General features: G+C 37.8%; 1 protein-coding gene across 3 annotated transcripts; it reads left to right on the top strand.

Moving 5' to 3' along the window:
* Nucleotides 1–1046: 1046 nt before the first annotated feature.
* Nucleotides 1047–21045, top strand: asxl2 (ASXL transcriptional regulator 2). 3 transcript variants are annotated; one of them, XM_056245587.1, is made up of 12 exons: nt 1047–1232; nt 5132–5214; nt 9531–9639; nt 10134–10278; nt 13384–13502; nt 13962–14079; nt 14502–14642; nt 14722–14882; nt 15002–15098; nt 15612–15717; nt 16720–17353; nt 18690–21043. In XM_056245587.1, exons 1-12 carry the CDS (start codon nt 1176–1178, stop codon nt 20574–20576), a joined length of 3657 nt encoding a protein of 1218 aa, XP_056101562.1. In that variant the 5' UTR covers nt 1047–1175; the 3' UTR covers nt 20577–21043. The 3 variants fall into 3 exon arrangements, with proteins under 3 accessions (XP_056101562.1, XP_056101563.1, XP_056101564.1); XM_056245588.1 differs by lacking the exon at nt 1047–1232 and adding an exon at nt 3193–3561 and having other exon boundaries at nt 18690–21044; XM_056245589.1 differs by lacking the exons at nt 1047–1232; nt 5132–5214; nt 9531–9639; nt 10134–10278 and adding an exon at nt 12381–12485 and having other exon boundaries at nt 18690–21045.
* The last annotated feature ends 74 nt before the right edge of the window (nt 21046–21119 follow it).

The raw sequence follows: 21119 nt of genomic DNA on the forward strand, positions 1-21119 counted from the left end.
CAAAATACAAAAACGTTTCTTTGTACTTTTGTCAGCTAATAAAATGTTAAATAGAATGAACAAATCACAGATTCTTGATTTTATTGCATTTTACAAAATGTCCCAACTTTTTCTGATTTGAGGTTGTAGTTCTCTTGAAACTCAGGTTAGTGTTTGTGTAAAAACAACAATGCTTAATTCACTGTCAATACATTAAAATAAATGGTCTCAATTAATCTCACATTTAGAATTTCCAGCAATTTGCCTGAAATATATGTTCATTTGTCCATTAATTTTTAAGCATTTGGGTAGTTTCTGCTTTATGAAAACACGTAACATGGCTGGTCATGTGGTGTCAACATGGCACCGCCCATCAGGGGGCGACCTGCACCAATGTATTTATTTATTTTTTATTTGTAGAATTTTTTTAAGACTAATATGAGTTGAGTATTCATATCTCTCGATGTTTGCCAATATCATTTTACTCGTACTTATTCAAAAATGCTATTTAATGTGTAAAAACCTATTTGCTCGCAAAAACTGCACATTGGCTTTAATCTTAAACATCACTACAAGAAAGTGTCCAAATAGTTTTTTCCCCCTATTGCAGTGTATCTGTTGTTTTATAATTTGTACCCTCACAAACTAGTTTTTGTGAAAGGTTTGCTTAAAACGTATGCTTGATGTTTTTGTTACAAAAATAACTGCCACTTGCTTTATTTTGTTATTTAGTGAAATTACAGCATGTACATTATAAAGTGAAGTTTAAAAATAGATTTTATAAATACATAGGCTAACCTTTAAATATATTTTCCTTCTGTTGACCACTGTAATCTAACATGTGAAAATAAAGCTTTGTTGTAAACCCATGATGATATAGCATCTGCTAAATGCCTTGAATGTAATTTAACCGGTATGAAAGCTTAAAATGTATACTATGTTCAAGCGTGTGTGTTTGTTTGGAGTTTGAAACGTTTATACAAATGAAAACAATGGAGAGAGAGTACTAGCCTTAGGTAGGTGGTTTCCCCTGAACTGTCATCGTACAGTAAGATGACGTTTCCCAGAGGGTCACATGATTTGTCTCTTACAGTAAAAACCCAATATGGCAGAGATGGCAGGTCTTGCACGGTAACTAAAGCAACATCAACACTTTCTACAGCACCCTGGTCGATTTTTCGCGACCGACCGCCGACATGAGGGAGAGACAGAAGAAGAAAAAGGGGAGGACGTGGGCAGAGGCCGCCAAAACGGTAAAACAGAAGACTTCTTGAAAGCTTGTTTAGCTTGTTTTCGCCTTGTGCTCCCACTTGTACAACTGTGTTTATGAGTTCATGACCCGCTGGTGTAGGCGAAGTATTGCGTATGCATTTCGGGGCCTGGTTGTTTCGGTTGATGTTGCCAAAGTGCATTTAGATCCATACACTATAAAGCATGACATAACGCATGCATGAACTGGTTTTATCCATATTTACGTAACATTTGGGAACTTTTTTGATCCGGGAAGTGATTCGATGAAACGCCTGTAGCATGACGTTCTTGTCAGTTGCTAGCAAGCGCGAGGCAGCTTAGCGCGCTTATGTAGACTAGTGACACTTCGCTGGTTAGCCAGTTAGCTTAGCTCAGCTCACCTAACCCACAAAATAACCCAGTAATTTCATTAACCTATCAAGGACACTGATATATTACTTTTTGCTTATGAATTCTTCAGTGTTTTGTGCTGTAAACGGTTAGAAACACCGCCCGCTTAAACATGTTGTGTCTTTAGAGACCGCGAGTTTGTCAAACAGAGCTTGTTTACTTTTTGACGTCGTTAAAATTGTTGTTTTGATATGGTATTTTGAATTCAGACGAACTTTCCGCATTGCTGTTGCATTTAACTTTAGACCCAGTTTGTAATATGCGAAACACTGAAACTTAACTTGTCTTCTGTGATACAAGTGTCCCTTCAGGACTTCAAACTGAAGTTTCACAGCTTTTGATTATGCACCTGTTTGTCTTCAATCGGATATTTTGGATGAATCGGTTAACGAATCTGACTGAACTATTTATTTTCGAATTAACGTTAGTCTGAATCAGTCAGCGGTTCTCGAACGAGTGGATTTGTACATCTCCAAATCGCAGTGTCCGGGTCAACAGCTCAACCAGACATTTGACCAAGAACTGTCTCTCTTTGTCCAAATGTTAATGATCGAAAGGAGTTACAGCAGAAATGCTGTAAATGCTTATGACTTGACTGGGGGTATTCCAGAAAGCAGGTTATGTGACATGCCCGGGTATGTTTAAGGGTAAGCGGATAACCGCAACTTTCAGGTCCAAAACGGAGGTAACTTTCAGGATTTGTAAAAGTAGCCAACTAGCCATAGCTACTTAGTAACGTTACTATCTTTACATAACCTGCTCCGGAGCAAGTTCTTTTCCAGGGTTAGTTTAATTCATGCGTGCCTTATTGATGATGCACCGTGGGTGTGAGAGAATGTGCACAATATTATATAGTAAGTTATATCAATGTAAAGCAATATTAAAACAAGGTGATGTTGTTTATTTTATTCTAATATATTTATATATGATAGGGTTGGGAAGTAACGGAATACATGTAACAACATTATGTAATCAGGACAGGATACAAAAACCTGGTAACTAATTAGTTACAGTTACATCAAAAAACAAAGTAATCAGATTATAGTTAGGCCAACATTTTGTAAAAAGTTGGGAATACTATCAGGATTTCGGTTTCACTTAAAACTAAATAAATTAGTATTTTGACATAATAATGCTATGTTGACTGACCGTAGTGATGTGCGGATCCAAAATAAATCAGAATAGGCTACATTACTTTCATATTGTGGTGCTTGGATTACGTTACTGAATACTTTTTTATGATGTAATTTGTAACTGTAACGGAATACATTTTTAAAATAAGTAATTGGCATCAAACAAACAATATTTTTCTTATTCACTCACAGTTAGTAAAGATTAGCCTATTAAACGAAAAGATTGAAAAATGTTTGACAGTAAGATAACCTTGCTTTCTGGAATAGCCCCTGGTTTGAAGTACAATGAACTGGGACACATGCAATTACAATAAAACCCATTTATAAAACATAAAAGCATGAAATGAAAATTCACTCTTTCTGTTTTCTAAATGCATGTTATAAATCTTATTATTCATCATTATTATTATTCTGTGACATACTTATTTAGGTGACAAATTATTATTCTGTGACATATTCTCTGGCCAACAAACAAACACGGTGTGATTATGATTCAGGCTGCATCACAAGTCAGAATTCAGATCAGGATCGGTAGCATTCAAATATTCATCTAGTTCCTTTTGCTTGAAGATCAGATTCATCACGCCGGTATGGAGCCGAAGCTGGCCATAGGGTCTGTGCGGTGGACCTGTCTGGTTCTTGTGGTCTTTGCTGAGGATCTGTGCCGATGGCTGTCATGTCGACGAGGCCTTCACAGGGGATTGTCTAGTAGACACGGTCTGTGCTGACATTCAGGGCTGCGTTTTGGTCGTGTCTAGGTGCAGGTCCACCATCTGATCTGGATATGGACCGGATCCGGCTGACTACGGTAACAGGATAAGACAGACAGACTAATATTAGCGCAGATGCCATTCTTCTTACGATGTAACAAGTACATCGGGTGTTATAGGAAGTGTTCCCGGTGCCGGTTGACGTAATTTATGCAGCCTAACAATCATTTAACTGATTTGAATAATAGAATTTGATAATGTGATAATGTGTTGTGTATGCCAGGTTAAAGAGATGTGTTTTTAGTCTAGATTTAAACTGACAGAATGTCTCTGTTTTCTGAACAAAGCTAGGAAGACTATTCCAGAGTTTGGGTGCTAAATAGGAAAGGATCTACCACCTGCAGTTTATTTTGATATTCTAGGTATTCTCTTTTTTTACCATCTACCTGCCAGGGACCACAGATGAAAATTAGCCTGTATGACTTAATCTCGCACATTTACAGGATGGACTTGATTGCTCATGTTAATTAATGTGCATTGTCCCCTTTAAAATAAAATAAAGAATAGAAAATAATTTTCAGCTGGCCAAAACTTTTAGATGAATGAAGGACTATAATGCGTGAAGAGCTCGCTCAGGTACTGAGGGGCTAAACCATTTAGTGCTTTGTAAGTAATTAGCAAGATTTTAAAATGTATGCGATGTTTAATAGGGAACCAATGCAGTGTTGACAGAATCGGGCTAGTAAGAACTCGAGCTGCTGCGTTTTGAACCAGCTGGAGTTTATTAAGCGTGCAGGGCAAACACCCAGTAGAGCATTACAATAATCTAGCCTTGAGGTCATGATGCATGAACTAACTTTTCTGCATTTGTCATTGATAGAATATGTCATAATTTAGATATTTTTAAGATGTAAAAATGCGGTTTTACAGATGCTAGAAATGTGGCTTTCAAATGAAATATTGGTATCAACGAGCACACCCAGGTTCCTAATTGACGGCGAAGACTTGACAGAGCAGCCATCAAGTGTTAGACAGTATTCTAGGTTATTGGGTTCAGAGGTTTTTGGTCCAATAATTAGAATCTCTGTTTTTTTTCGTCAGAATTAAGTAATAGGAAATTACTAGTCATCCCATTTTTTTATATCAATGATGCTGTTTAGAATGATGTTTCGTCTGGGCGCAAAGAAATATAGAGCTGAGTATCATCAGCATAACGGTAAAAACTAACGCCATGCTCCCTAATGATATCTTACAAGGGTAGCTTTTACAGAAATAAAAGCAACGGTCCTAATACTGAGCCTTGCGGTTCTCCATACTGAACTTGTGATCGATATGACACAAGTTTAGTATGAAGTACCGCATTAGATGGTCTGTTTGCGTTTCCCATACTCTCAAAATATAACCACTTTTGAATGTAGTTCAAAGTATCTCACCCAAACTAACATGTTTCTCTGACTCAATAATAAGAACTACCGGTAGGTTAGTTTCACAGAACGGCATTGTCTGCTTCACTGAGGTCAATTAATGATAGAATTCAAAAGCATTCCTGTCTAACAAACCTCCTTTTAGACTGACCATCCGTTCCATCTACTTCATTCTTTCTCTGCGGTTACTGCTATAGTGAGTCATTGCTGAATTGCTCACTTGTTCCCGTAATACTGTTCGCAGGTGCTCGAGAAGTACCCCAACACACCGATGAGTCATAAAGAGATCCTGCAAGTAATTCAGAGAGAAAGGCTTAAGGAGATAAGGTGAGGTCATTCTCCAGATGTTTGTTGAGTATTTCTTTATTAAAATAGCAATATCTTTATCAAACACACATTCTAGTTCAGATTGTGCAGGCTTCCCCTGAACTGTACCAGATCATATACCTTTTATGTTTTGTTTACTCTTTTGTTTTATTTTTCCAAAGCAAAATTTAATGTGGCAAAGTATCTAATTATCACATTTCTTTGTTTTTTTTTTTACTTCTCTGTTGTCTTCCAGAAGGTAAGATTATACAGTAGTGCACCCCCCCCCCAACTAACTTAAATCCATTAGCCAATCCCTATGCATGTTATTAACATGTCCCCATTTGACGGCATGCAAAGGGTCTCTGTAAACCCCAAGAGCGAGGACCTAATGGCCATGGCTTTGACCATAGTGCTTGTCCTCTGAAATGGCTAGTGGCTGGTTGTGCTTCTGGCAGTTTTGCTCCGTTTCAAGATGTTTCATAATGTACTGAATGCTTGTTAAGCCTCCTTAAGCTCATCATTACGATTTATTTATTCCAAAAAATTGCTTTCTAAGAAAGACAAATTATACAAAACAGAACTGTCTACAAGACAGAACTATTAAAGCATTTTTGTTAATTGGAATAAAGCTGAAATAGAATAATAAAATTAGAAATGTTGCCTTGGTTACATTAATTAAGCACTAAAAACATAAACAAAAACTCAACTGAAACCAAAACTGAAATAAAAATAAATTAAACCTAAAACGTAATATAATAAAATTGACAAAAGCATATAAAGAAATGACTAATAATTAAACGGAAATACTAATATTAAAAGGAAAACTGAAAATATAAAAATAAAAGCGAATTCAAGATATTAATAAACTATAATAGTATATACTGTAAATACTACAGAAATCACCCCCTCTCAATATCATTTCAGTGAGCAGCACTGACTCTGAGCTCCATTAAACGCCTCGATTGCAGTCTTGAGGTTTTTTTCCGATAACATGCGTCACAATATTCCTCATTTAAATAATTCCCGCCAAAATTCAAACAATACGTTTTGGCGCTTGTAAATGTGATGTCAGATCTCAGTTCAAGCGGCACGTGAACTGATCATCTGTTACTCTTTACTACTAGTTAAAGGTGCTATATGTATTTTTTAGCGGCCTCTATCGGTGATGTTTCAGATTGCAACCAATTTTTACAAGAGCGCTCGTGCTCGTACACAAGAGCGAGCACTCATGGTACCGGGACTGAGACTTTCAACACACTGGAGAAAGCATCACACAACATGCTGGAAACTCATGTAAACTCCCACTGCAACGTTACAATAATAGGCTGCTTTTATCAGCTTGACGTTGTACTAATGCCTCATGCTCGTACCATGATAACGTTACATTGACTGCATTTAGCCGGCATGTGGTGTTAGCATAAGGCATTTCACTAACTATTCGTGTATCTTTCACAATCAGCAATGTCAACAAAGGTGAATGTATAATATGATAACGAAAACGGTTAGTGACTAGACTGAACAATGTCAGTGTAACAGTAAGACAGTAGGAAGTAACATTACTGTACTGAACGTGTCTGGATATGTGTATTATAAACACTATGATAATAGTGGGATGAGTGACGTTAGACAGTAGATCTAGTACATAAAATAAAAGTTACATCCTAAAGCACCTACTTTTTGTTATCCTGGAACAGTCTTTTGTATTCATTTCTTATCTCATGTATGTTGTAGTTTACCTTGCTATTTCATTACAGTTTACCATTATTTCAGCATATCATTTATCACAATAAAAATAGCGGAGGTCTCTCCATAATTCAAACGCTCTGCCGATGTTGATCCGTGTTTTCGTCCTAAGTCGATCCGAATCACGTTTCGCCTGACGAGCTTCAGCAGATACATTTTTGTTTTGTTTTGTTTTTTATATTTTTGTGGAGTTTGTGTTGGAGTCTGTGTTGTGCTGGAGGCAGGTCGTTTTTGGGTGTTATCAGACTCCATGTCGTCAGCTGCAGTGCCGTCGCATAGACTGTATATAAAAAGGAGAGAGGCTCGGGAGCGTGCGCGCACGTCACATCCGATGGATTTCGCAGTAAATCCGACCCGGAGACTTCACATAGAAATAGGAATACTGGCCTTCAGAGGTAATAGCAAAACCCGACAAGTGGATCATTGTAATGTGTGATTACAACCCCTTCACACACAGGCAATAAAAAAAGGATTCATTTTAGAAGAAAAGTTACATATAGCACCTTTAATAGTAAATATAAACACGAATGATCAATAGGTAATTTGAAAGATACAGTATAACTTAACGAAATGTAATCAATCCGTGTTTTTTTTTTTTAGTTCGTTTTAACCTTTAATAATAATACCAGCTGACAGGGCTCTGAATGTTTGCAGCATTAGGTGATTTAAAAAAAAAAAAATTTGGAGAACAATTAACAACACTAACGTATCTACTGTACCCAATATTTATCCAAATGAATTGATATTGAATCAAGATCAGAATCAAATCACAAGAATTGAATTGAAATTGTGAAATTTGTGTCAAGCAATAATAAAAACAGTAGCATGCCAGTCACTGTACCATGTAAACATTGTGTTTACATGGTTAATAAACTTAATAAACTTATGTTTAGTTACCAAATGTTTTGACAATCACAATAAACTTATTGTGATGCAAGTGTTTTTTTTTTTTTTACACATCCCTCCAATCCCAATCCACCCATTTTGTTATGTTACATTTTCGCTGTTTACAAAGACAGGGCCTGCCCTCTTGTCTTTTTGGCTTGTTGTTTCTGAAAGCACTTTAACCCCAAGGGGGGAATCCAGATCAAATCCCAGAAGGGAATATCAAAACAAAATAAAGTTAAAACTTGTTTTGAACAATTTCTTTGTCATCTGCAGATTGATTTTAAGTAGGGAGGGAAAAAATCGTTTTAAAGGAGAACTCCGGCGCAAAATGAACCTTTGGTCTAATTACACATTGTTACCTAGTCAACCGTTATCTGAGATTTGTTTTCATGAATATCGAATGTAAATAGTTTTATCTCTAAAAACAGTTTAGCCTATAAAGCTAGTATAATGCTAGTATATTGGGCATCGAGTAATGACAAATAAAAATCGCTTGTTAATACCACTAACAAGGCTCAAAATAGCCCCACACTAGCACGGTAGCATAATGAGGGTCCCTACCTTCAAACCGAAGCATTGAGAACTTTGTCAGTGTCCAGACAGTTTAATAAGAAGATATTTAATACATACAGTCAACTTCGCGTATACAGACAGAAGCCATCTTTGAAAAGCAGTCTTTACCAGTCGATCTACGAACGCCGATCCAAGCCTGCTGTTTGCGCTCACCTTATCACAACTTATAGCTCGTTCACATCTCACCAGCGCACTTGGATCGGCGTTCGTAGATCAACTGGTAGAGACTCTTTTTCAAAGATGGCTTCTGTCTGTATACGCGAAGTTGACTGTATGTATTAAATATCTTCTTATTAAACTGTCTGGACACTGACAAAGTTCTCAATGCTTCGGTTTGAAGGTAGGGACCCTCATTATGCTACCGTGCTAGTGTGGGGCTATTTTGAGCCTTGTTAGTGGTATTAACAAGCGATTTTTATTTGTCATTACTCGATGCCCAATATACTAGCATTATACTAGCTTTATAGGCTAAACTGTTTTTAGAGATAAAACTATTTACATTCGATATTCATGAAAACAAATCTCAGATAACGGTTGACTAGGTAACAATGTGTAATTAGACCAAAGGTTCATTTTGCGCCGGAGTTCTCCTTTAAATCGTAAATCGGATTTTTGGTGAAAAAATGGGGGATTTTTTTTTTAGGCCATATAGCCCAGCCCTAGTTAGTAGTGTTGAAACTCATGGTTATGGTAAGGTGTGTGACATTTCCAAAACACACAAAGCATTTGACTAATCACAACACACTGAGCCGACAACACACTGAGTACTCCAGCCAAACAATCAGAGCTCATTGCACTTTTCAGAAGGAGGGGCTTCATAGAGACAGGTACTAAATAGAGCGTTACTGACAGGCTGGGAAAAGAGGTGCTGCAACAATGTAAAATGTGAAAAATAATGTGTTTGAATATTCAAGCATAAAAACCTATCCTAGTAGACCCCCCCCCCCCCCCCCCCCTCCAGAAAAAAATCAAGACTTTGTAAAAGGGCATAATATGGCCCTTTAATTTAAATTTATATTCAGATTCATGCACAAATATCTGTAAACCAACCACTGAACTGTGATCTTTGTTGCAGCTTTTCAGTTGTGTAAAGATGGTGACTGATTTAATTTGCTGAATATTTTTTTTAGTGGGACTTCCCCTCTTGCCTGTCTCAATGCCATGCTCCATACAAACTCACGTGGAGATGAAGGGATCTTCTACAAGGTCCCCGGTCGAATGGGAGTCTATACACTGAAGGTAATATGAATGAATGAATGAATGAGGTACTTGATTAGCGCTTTCATATGTACTACATACGGTTTACATACATTATAGGTGTATATTAATAACATGTATACCTTTAATGCACCGTAAGTTGCATTTGATAAAAGTGCCTGCCAAATGATGAATAAAAGTAAATATAAATGCCGGTTTCCTATTGCTTGTCTGTTTTCTGAAGTTACTACGGCTCTCTGTTGAATGGCATGAATATTTACTGTACCATTTGCTGTTATAATTAATTAATGCTCTGTTAATGTTAGTAAAACAAGCCACACTTGTCAATGATGTGGTTTTGTTTAATTGAAAATGTAAAAACTAGCAAATTTCTATATATTTATGCTCTACACATTCCTAATGATTTATTAAATGTATAAATTAACATTAACTGTTTGATCAGATTCAAGTGAGCTGTTTTATGAACATTAGTGTTTGGCATCTGATGAGTATGGTTTGTATTTGTATGTGAGCAGAAGGACATTGGAGATGTGATGAAGGAACTGTCAGAAGAGGATTCAGAGGACAGCAGTGATAACATGTCTGATACCCGATGCTCAGAAAATACCAGCACCACTACCTACAGCAAAGATGGACGCAGAGGAAGGTGGAAGAGGAGAGGTACCACATTTTTATGAGCTCTGAATAGCCAACTCTGAAGTGTGTCATTTCTGCACCATGAACGTTCCCCCTGTCTGTCATTGGTCAGATAGGCCTAGTTTCACTCCAGAATCATGCCACTGGATAGGCCTGTCTTGGATCACTAAAACAGAAAAATGTTTTGATATATTTCCATTTGTAGCACTTCCACCTTTATGAATTACCATACAAAAAGCTTGTTCTTGTATATTAAACTGGAATAGGACAAAGGATTTTAACCTTTAACATAAATCTACATACTTTAAATGCAACATACACTACCGTTCAAAAGTTTGGGTTCCCTAAGATTTTTAAAAATGTTTTTGAAAGAAGTCTCTTATACTCACCTAGGCTATTTGATCAAAAACAGTAATATTGTGAAATATCATTGGAATTTAAAATAACTGTTTTCTGTTATTAATATTTTACAATGTAATTTATAATATAATATTGATGACAAAGCTGAATTTTCAGCTTCATTACCCCAGTCTTCAGCGTAGCCTAATCCTTCAAAAATCATTCTAATATGCTGATTTGTTGCTCAAGAACATTTCTTATTATCAATGTTGATAACGGTTCTGACTCATATTTTGGTGGAAACCGTGAAACATTTTTTCAGAATTCTTTGATAAATAGAAAGTTCAAAAGAACAGCATTTATTTGAAAAAGAAATCTTGTGTCCTTACTTTAATGCATCCAAAGTATTATTTTTTTTTTAAATGGTTTACTGATCCCAAACTTTTTAATGGTAGTGTACATGTAAATATTTATTTACAAATATATTCAAATATAAATGCTCTACTGCTAACATACTGTACAGGATGAGCAGGTCAGAAATGATTGTTAAACAAAGGCAGGGAAAAGGCCATTTCCTTTAATAAATAAACAGCCATATATTGCATTTTAATAAAAGCTGCAGAGGAGAGGCTTTCAGTGTAAGAATGAGCACACAAAAGCATGTTAACCAGACTAGCATGCTAAGCTAGATTAATGCTAATGTAGCTTATGGTTAGCCTGATAGCTGAAGAGCCACATTAGAAAGAATGGCATCTGGTTAGCATGCTAACCAATTATTATGCTAAGCTAACTAGCATAAGGTTACAAATACAGGCAAGGTCAACTTTGGAGACGAATATCTCGGGAACGGTAGCGAATATCAAAAATCCATTCAGTCATTTATGTGCGGCTCGGCCCAAAGATCATCTGATCAAATTTTGGGCCAAATTTAGCAAGATGTGAAGGAGGAGTAGCGAAAAAACTGTACTTTTCAAAATGGCCACTACTATAATGGGCGGAGTCTTAATGTAAGATATTGATTGTGATCACCATAACGAGTGGAATCAGGTGTACTAAGTTTAATTTTTCTAGATTAAAGGGTTCAAAAGTTATAACCATTTCAATGTTTAAATTTTGAACTGGGGGTGGCGCTATAGAGTTGGTCCTAGAGACTCAAAAATTAGTCCAATTACTATTCATTACCATCACTACAATTGTGCCAAATTTCATAATTTTCCTATGTTCCGTTGATAGGGCTGCCATTGACTCCCATTCGGGAAAAATAATAAGAAAACTAACAGATACAATAGGGGCTGTCCCCTTCGGGGCTTGGCCCCTAATAATAATAATAATTTTAAACAGCATTTACACTCAACAAAAAAACCTGTCAGTAGATTTTGAAACTGACACCAGGTTGCTAAAATATATCGGTCTGACATTTATATTTTAAAGATTTGAAAAAATATAAAATTGTAGTTAAATTTGTACAGTAAATTTGTGTATGTATAAATGGTTTACTGCATGTAAATGTATCAGTAACCTATGGTCCCATGATCACTGTTAGATATCAAGACTCATGTGTTATGGGATGTAGATGAATATGTAGATGACATTCTGAACCATGAATGTGTAATACGCTGATTTTGATATATGTGTAAATGACCTTACAATGTAGGTTTGCTCCTTTCAAGTCAAAATATTCTTTGAATGCAAAACACCCTTTAAACAGGAAATTCTACTTTTTTTCTCTTTCTTTTTTTTTTGCTAGATTGATACCACTTCCTCATATATTTGAGAGCTACGAAGTTATCTAGACAAACACAGGCTTTACCTCAAGCTGTCTTGTAGAAACTTTAAAAAGTATTTGAGAATAATGCACTCTAATAGAGCGAATTCCTGTAGAACCAAGTACTGTAAGTAACACTTTTTAATCTTAATATGCTGATGAAACTTTAATGTTGTGAATTGAGAAGATGAGGATTGTTGTGTCAGAGAGAGAGAGAAACTAACTCAGCAAAGACCAGGAAATAATTACCGCAGCAGTAGCATATAATTCATGAGAGTTAGTTTGATCAAGTATTTTTTGAAAACACTCATCTTTTTATAAATGTGCTTTAGTTGACTCTATGGATCTATTAGTCAAAGTGAACGTTTATTTATATTACACCATTTATAATATTACAGTGAAATTTTTATTTTTATTTTTTGGGGGTTCGGTTCTGACTTTTACTTTGACTTTCTGACCAGTACTTTGTTGCCACTACATCTTACTTTGCTGAAAATATTTGTATGCCTTGCCGACTTAAACATTAGTTTTTTTGTGATGTTTGAGAAGTTTTTGTTGTTGAGAATTCTGCTGATTTAAATGTGTCACAAGGTCAAGTTATCTAGCTGGCTGGATAGATGACTTGTGAGAATGACTTGTGATAGTCTTGGAAAAAATTAGGAAGGAAAGATTGCAGTTGGCATTTATAAACAAATCATCACACAGTATGTATTTGTTTTCCAGCAAAAGTGTATTAATGAATTTATAGCGGTCATGGAAAAGCAGTGTTTACTGCAAGATAACAACTCAACTTATAATGAAAAATATATATTATAATAATTCTGACATTTTTAAAAGTAATAATTTACTTATAGTGTACCTTTCGTGTACTTTTCGATGTATTTGCAAACTTGTGTATTTGTTTTAAAATGACCTTGAATGAGTTGTCATAGAGTGAAATTAAGTTTTTGCATTTGCCTGTTTATTTGTGTTTGTGGTACAGATGTCCAAATATGCCCAATGTATTGCTTTCCAATCATTCGCAGTGCCAACAAAACTGCAGTCTCAGCCGTCCTCCCCACAGTCTCGCTGTTCGTCTCCGTCAGTCTCCAGCAGCAAACTCATGTCCCCATCACAGAAACACAGCAAGAAGGCCCTCAAACAGGTGCTGCCATTTACATCTCTTATTACTGGTTATCTCTCAAGTTATAAATAACAATTGCTGCAAATAACATAGGGGGTCTTATTTTCATGGTATTTTTTATGTTACGATAACGGTATATCACATTATGTTAATTTTCGCTTGAAATCAACATAAAAATGCTTTATATATTGAATAACCATGTGGTAATGCCTATTTGGATAATTAATTAAAAATAAATTAGAAGTACTTTATATATATATATATATATATATTTTTTTTAATTTCAACTTAATTGTTGGAAAACCGAAGAAAATTCATTAAAAGGTAAACTATATAAACCCACTATGATATTAACCACTGCTCACTGGTTTAAACCTTATGCTGTTGAGGGACCCTCTATGCTCTTTGTTGGCAACACAGAAATAACTTATGTTCGGTAATCTGTGGGTTTATGGACATTCTCCATTTCTTCATTTATAGGCACTGAAACAGCAGCAGCAGAGGAATCAACGCCGGCAATGTGGAATCCCCAACGCCTCAAGCCCACGGCTGCTCCTCAAGACCGTCAAAGACATGGCTCGTGACTCCTCCAAATCCTGTACATACTGTTTTTGTTACTACAGCATTTTTACAGTTTCACTAGGCACCTAGGCAGTAGGCACTATTTTTCATTGTGAATTTTACCTTTCTGATTGTGATGTAATGGTGATGATACACAGGGCAACTTTTTGAGCAATGTTGCTGGACAATGTTGCCGTCAATGGGCAACCAGATGAGACACAGGGCCCACGACTGATCTAAATTATCCAGATAGAAATGTATTGCCCATTTTCAATGGGAAAGTACCCAAGCAACAATCGCTCGGCAAGATTGCCCAGCAACATTGCTCAAAAAGTTGCCCTGTGTATCATCACCTTGAGAAATAAAAGCATGTTCTTCAGGTGTGTCCAAACCTTTGATGGTGCTATATATTTTTGTAAATGCAAAAGAGATATAAAACCGTATGTCTGTTTGCTGTAGCCTGGGAGCTGAAACAGACAGAGTGCCGCCCTGCCAGTCCACAGAACTCTACCTCCAGCTCGTCCTCCTCTGTCAAAGCAGATGTGTGCCACGCGGCTGGTGCCCGAAAGGTGTCTCAGCGCTCCAGTCGGCTCAGTGCCAGTGAGTATCGTCACAGATTGATGTAATTTGTGTCAGCACATGAGATGCTGTAACTGATCCCGCCGCTTTGGCTTTTCAGGACAACTGAGGCGTACCAAGTGTGAGATAGATGTTGAGACACCAGATTCCATCCTTGTCAACACCAACTTGCGAGCACTAATCAACAAGCACACATTCTCACTGTTGCCTACAGAGTGTCAACAGAAGCTTCTTAAGATGCTCCCAGATGTTGACCAGCAGGTAGTGAAATGCAGAAGAACCCTGCTGTGTTCAACATACAGTATGATTTTGTGGATCATGAATCACTGATTGTTATTGATGAACCAATTATGGTGCTGAGTGGTCACTCTTTGTTGCAGGTTAGTATAGATGGAGCATTGAAGGTGACCAGCTCTGCCTTGAACAATGAATTCTTCACATCAGCAGCACAATCTTGGAAGGAGAGGTTGTCAGAGGGTCAGTTATTGTCCTTGTGTCTTAAACGTGTACTAAGTACATTTTTGATACAATTTCATTGCCTGATACATCATTGGTCTTGACATTTTTTTACTCTCAGTGTGGATACAGCATCACACAGAAGCAAATGTTTTTAGTCACAATTATAGAAATACCCTATTTGGAGGTATTCTTTTCACTCCCATTTAATTTATTCCACACCACAACCGAAAGTGTCCAGCAAATGAGTGGTTATCGAGATAAAATAAGTAGTATTTGACAAGTCATGTGATCTCAACATGGCAGCCCCCATAAGGAGGCAATATCAAAGGAGACTTAATTTAACGTGAATGTACTTACTCTTAAGCATTTTTCAAAACACATATAAAAAAAGTAAAACTATTTAGGAGTAAACCATTTTACAGAGGAAAAAGTTGCTTGGTGCTAGTTTAAAAAAAAAGTTACTTGGTAACTTGTAATAAGCAGGTTTATCTGCAATATTTGTATGTGGCTTATGCATAACTGTGTTCTCAGGTGAGTTTACCCCAGAGCTGAGACTGAGGATGCGGCAAGAAATTGAGAAGGAAAAGAAGGTGGAACTTTGGAAAGAGCATTTCTTTGAGAGCTACTATGGTGAACAGTAAGTCAGCCACCACACCTTATGGAAATACTGAAAAAAGAAAATCTGAAAAAATCTGAAGGTCAGGGGGTGTACAATTCTGTTACTGAAATATTGCCACTTGATGGTCTGTCACACTCACTGAATTAAGTGCCTCTGACATACCGTATATCATGCACTTAAAAAAAAAAAAATACGGTAAAAAAAACGGCAGCTGTGGTTGCCAGAAATGTACTGTAAAAAAATCCGGTAGCAACACTTTAGGTTTTACAGATTTACCTAAAATTTACCAAATTTACAGTTAAAGAAAAAAAAAATATATATATAATGTTAATATACCAACCTATTGAAGTACTAATATCTGTTTTGTACCTTTTGTAATACACTGACAACCACCAAAAACAGGTGGTGATGAGAATGTAACATGATGAATCAAAGCTCATCACAAGCAGCTTTTCCACAAGCTAAGAAGGTAAATACTAATAAATATAAAAGGTGCACAGTGTCGTTCACATAAGCACAAAACACCATCATGGTAACACGTGACACTAAAGTAATGCAATAAACATTAATTCAACAACGTTAGATATAACTTAAAACCCTAATATACATAACTGATTATAAAAACCTAAGACATACACTAGTTATTTCAACAAAAATACATCATATGTGAAGTGTCACGCAGGGAATCCGTCAATTAACGTTTTTTCACTGTAAATTATACAATGACTTGTTCTTTTTCACTTCCAAAAACTGTAAATTTAACAGTATTTTACAGGTTAGATATATTACAGTTATTCACTGTATATTATAAGGAAAACCTTTACAGTTTAAAGATAATTCTTTACAGTGTGATTCCTGTCATGAAGTTCTATGCCTTATTTTGGTATCCAATCAATGTGAGGCCGGAAAATTGAGTAGTGGGTCATTAGTTTAATGTATGACCTGAAGATTAAAAAACACCTGTGATGTTTTGTTTTTGATATTCTTTTTGCTAATCTTCAGTCTTTTCTTGCTTTTCAGTTCTGGACTGAGTATAGAGGAATCCAAAGAGCTGACAGAATCCATGGACATTCCTGAACCAGCTAAAAGCTCAGTCCTATCAGTAAAGCCAGAGATTGTCAAAGAGTCTCAGAAGATAAACCCTGTGACAGAGGTCATCCACATGGAGTTAAGATCCAGAGATGTGAAATCAACAGTAACGCATGCCTCCCCTGAAGAGCCAGTCAAACCTCCTGCTTCAGAGCAATCACGTTTATCTTTAGACATAAGGAAGGATACACAGGAAGAATTGATTTCAGAGTCCTCTGTTCAAAAAGCAGTGGATCCCAAACCTTGCAGTGAGAAAACGCTGGAGATTAAGATCACATGTAAGCCCCCAGCATCTCCTTTGGAAGCGGTAGTCACCTGTTTGAAAGGAAAGGAGACACAGACCACTAAAGAGGAAAGTCCTGTGGGTGATGCTGAACAGATAACGGAGAGCGATAAGGTTGGATCTCCAATAACTGCTGTCACATCTGAGCCTCTGAAGAGAAAATTCTCTACTGAACTGGATACAGAGCTAAGGACAGAGAAGAAGCCCCGTGTCTCTTCATCAGAAACGTCATCCACTGTGACAGATAAAGAAAAAGTAGAACAGAGAGTACCTCCTCTCAAAGTAAGTTTTAGGTTTATTTCTTTTGAAAAAAAAAGAAAAACCACACTAAATTCACCCTAAGTATTAAACTGCAGTGTCTTACACCCTGTTTACACCAGATGAGAGTGATGATGCAAAGCATCAAAAGCCAGTAGAACCCATTATAATCATTGATACTGTCTACACTATAAGGTGCAATGTGATGAGTTACTGACAGCTTTAAGCAGTTGACAAGGGTCACGCCCAGTGTATACATAAGTGTCATTTGTGCTACTTTATTTGCAACTCATATTGTGTGTGTGACTTGTTGAGGAGAGATTTTCAAAGCAACACTCCTGCAACTGCCTTGGAATGCACTAGCATCTATCGAGAACACTCTAGCAATAATAACAGCATGCTAAAACCGGTTCAGAACCATTTAGCAACCACAATAGCAATGTCCTGGCAACCACCCACAACACCCTCTTATGGTGGTATGGAGTTTTTCCACAGAAAGAACTTTTTTGACATTAACCCTTTAGAACCGGCTGTGTCGTCGCCGACACAGACCAGCATGCTGTATTCATTGTACCGTAACTCTTCAACCGTTTGCACTATCAAAACCATTCAAATTGCCCGACCGTAGACAACATGCGCTTTTCGGCAATATACGGCTTATTACGGTAATTCCGTCAGCAAATGACAGCAGCTTTGAGCGGGAAGGAAGGATTTGAACAGAGATACGAAGCGCGGCAGGTTAGAGTGTTTTGGATTGCATAAAATAGTAAAAGAAACTTACAAATACATCGCGAAAGAAGTGGTAGACAGCAGAAGAGGGGATTGGGATGATTTTTAATTAAACTTGGGAGGCGGATGGCCGTTACTCTTTCACGTATCTATGCATGTGTATGTGTGCGTGCCTATGAATGGACGCATTTGTATGTGTGCGTGTATGAAAAAAAGTGTCCTAAATGAAAACTTTGCAACCCAATGTCACAAAAAAGACTTGTATCTGATGTATTATACTTCATTTTTCAACTTTAAAGTGTTAGTTCCTTTCGTTTGTGATTTTCCTTTTTTTTTCTAAATAAAAATCAGAAAATGTATTCTCGTTTTTAATTTTTTTGTCTTTTTAAATTCTATTTACAAACTCACCACACGCAATAATGGTCAATAACTGTAATTTGTTGAAAGCTTATCTTTTTCTGAAAAAGATGACACCTTGCACATCAGGTTAGCACATTATTTTAGAATTTTACAGTCAAAAAATCAAAATGTGTGAAAAACACCTATTTTAGCTTCAGGTTCTAAAGGGTTAAATGTTTACTTTAGTGGAATTTTGGCTCTGATAGTAACACTTAAAACTCTCTCTTTGCAGATCCCAGTGTCAAGAATTCTCTCTGCCCCTGCCTCTATTGGGCAGGTATCTCCAAGGACTCCTGTTCCCTTGACACCCCCTAGCATTCGGCCTGGTCGCACCGGTGCACGCACTCTAGCTGACATCAAGGCAAAAGCCCAGTTAGCCCGTGCACAGCGTGCTGCTGCAGCAGCAGCCGGGTCATCTTCCTCGAGAGGAACCGGCTCAGTTGGAAGTACCTCAACACCCTCTCCAGCTCGGTCCCTGTCTGAAGATTTTTCACCAGCAAGCAGCAGAAGTCAATCTGTGTCGCCTATAAAGCTAAGCTCTGAATCTCCGGCCCCTGAAGGCACAGTGACTCTCTCACAAACCTCTCCTTCCTCAGGTTTTACTGGACACACAGACCCCGGTTTTGTACTGGACTTCACTGCACAGGGTTTTTTAAAAGAAAATCGCTCTTTGATGGGGTCGCAAACCACTCAGTGCGCATTGAACCCAACGGGCAAGGATCAACGTAACCTCCTCAGTCCTGGAGGGACACCAGCACCTTCAAGTCAGGCAGGAAACTTAACTGTGTCAAACACAATTGCACAAAACCAGAGACAACAGCAGACACCTTTTTCAGGAGCGTTAGTGACCAAACCTAGCTCTTCAATCCCAGCAAACAATCCTCTGGTCACCCAGCTTCTTCAAGGTAAAGAGGTTCCATTAGAAAAGATCCTCCCAAAGCCACTAGCCAAGGTGGAGGTTCAGTCTATGGCCATATCTGCCAAAGATAAAGGGAACCTTGGTACCACCACTGCGGGGTTTCAAAAAGATAGCTCAACAAACCAAGATGATGTCAGTAAATTGGGGAACCAAATTCCTTTTTGTTCATCTGTGATGCAAGTCAGAAGTATGGACAAGTTGGTCAAAGTTGGCACTCAGGACCAGATTCTCCATTCACTAAGGCTCAAATGTGAGCAGAAGCACACCAATTCAGACTGTCAACCCTCTCAATTTCAATCCTGTCAGTTAGGTCACATTGAGAGCAGCCTAGACCAGAGTGTCCATCTAGGAATCTTTGGACGGAAGAGGCTATCTAAGCCAGCTATGACAGGACACTACCTCCTCAATGTCTCCACATACGGTAGAGTATCCGAGAGCAGCAAACGGCCGCACCTAGCTAGTAATACAAGCTCTGCCCTTGCTAACCTGAAGAAAGAGAAAATTGAAGCAGAGGAGAGTGTGAAAGGGAAGACAGAATCACTTGCAGGGTCTCATACCACCTCTCAAGGGCACCTGAATTTCTCAAGGGTCAAAGTGGAACAGCAGGGTTGTTTCATCAATAAACCAGATGATGGTTTGGCATCCCAACCCTGTTCTGATATAAAGTCTGAATCTCCATCAGTGAGCTGTTTATCCAGCAAAGAAGGAGGCAGCACTTCTACTAGAACCAAAGAAATATGCTCAAGAACACAGCTTGACATGTGCAGCAGTATACAGGATAAAACAGAGCGATATCAGTTAAGTGACTGTCACCAACGCACGTTTTTGTCTCAGAATGGACCTCAGTATGGTGGCACTATCAGCATGTCTGTCCCTAATGCACTGAACCACAGCATGGCTGACACTCCAACTTCTCCTACTGTGTCTTGCAGTGGTGATGGTGAAACGGCTAGTGGAGGTATGATGTCTTTTTCAGTCACTGTCACTGCCATACCTGCAGGTCACCTACTGGATCAGAGCAGTCAGGGTGAGACCTCACCTGAGCAAGCCTACATAGAAACCTCTGGGATGGAGGACGTCCAATCAAAGTGCTACTGTCGGCTGAAGGCCATGATTATGTGCAAGGGATGTGGCGCATTCTGTCATGATGATTGCATTGGTCCATCCAATCTATGTGTCTCATGTTTGTTGGTACTATAATGGTCATTAAGATAAACTGCAACACGTTCATTAATTTAAAAAAACAAAACAATCACTGCAGTGAGGGTAGCAGAAATGTTACAACAGTACAGCAGTGACGCTCTCGCTGTGGGAACCTATTCATCTGTCCATTGTCATTTGAGACAGGCTGTTGTGCTGTTATTCTTTTGGGGGGAATTCACTAAGAATGAATTGCACCTGCTAATAGTGCTGCTTATTTGCACGTACATTCTGCTTTATTTTAGTGGCCGATTCAAGAAAGGAATTATGCATATCAAGTAATGTTGCTTGTAAACATGGCCAGCTACAAGTGCTGTTCTTGTAAGTCAGTTCTGAGTAGAGGTCTTCTCGGGTCCTAAAATCTGTACCCGACCCGAATCACTTCTTACCCGAACCCGACTTGCATGAATTAATTTGTTTAAAAGAAAACCCTGACCCGAGTCAGACCAGATAAAATTAGACCCGAGTCCAACCCTACAGCCTTTATTTTCATACCCGAATGTAAACGGCATTGATGTGTCACAGTCTGCAGCCCCGCAGTCA

The sequence above is a fragment of the Rhinichthys klamathensis genome, unplaced genomic scaffold, assembly GCF_029890125.1.
Source record: "Rhinichthys klamathensis goyatoka isolate OS25496 unplaced genomic scaffold, OSU_Roscu_1.1 h1tg000032l_1, whole genome shotgun sequence".
Lineage (NCBI taxonomy): Eukaryota > Metazoa > Chordata > Actinopteri > Cypriniformes > Leuciscidae > Rhinichthys > Rhinichthys klamathensis.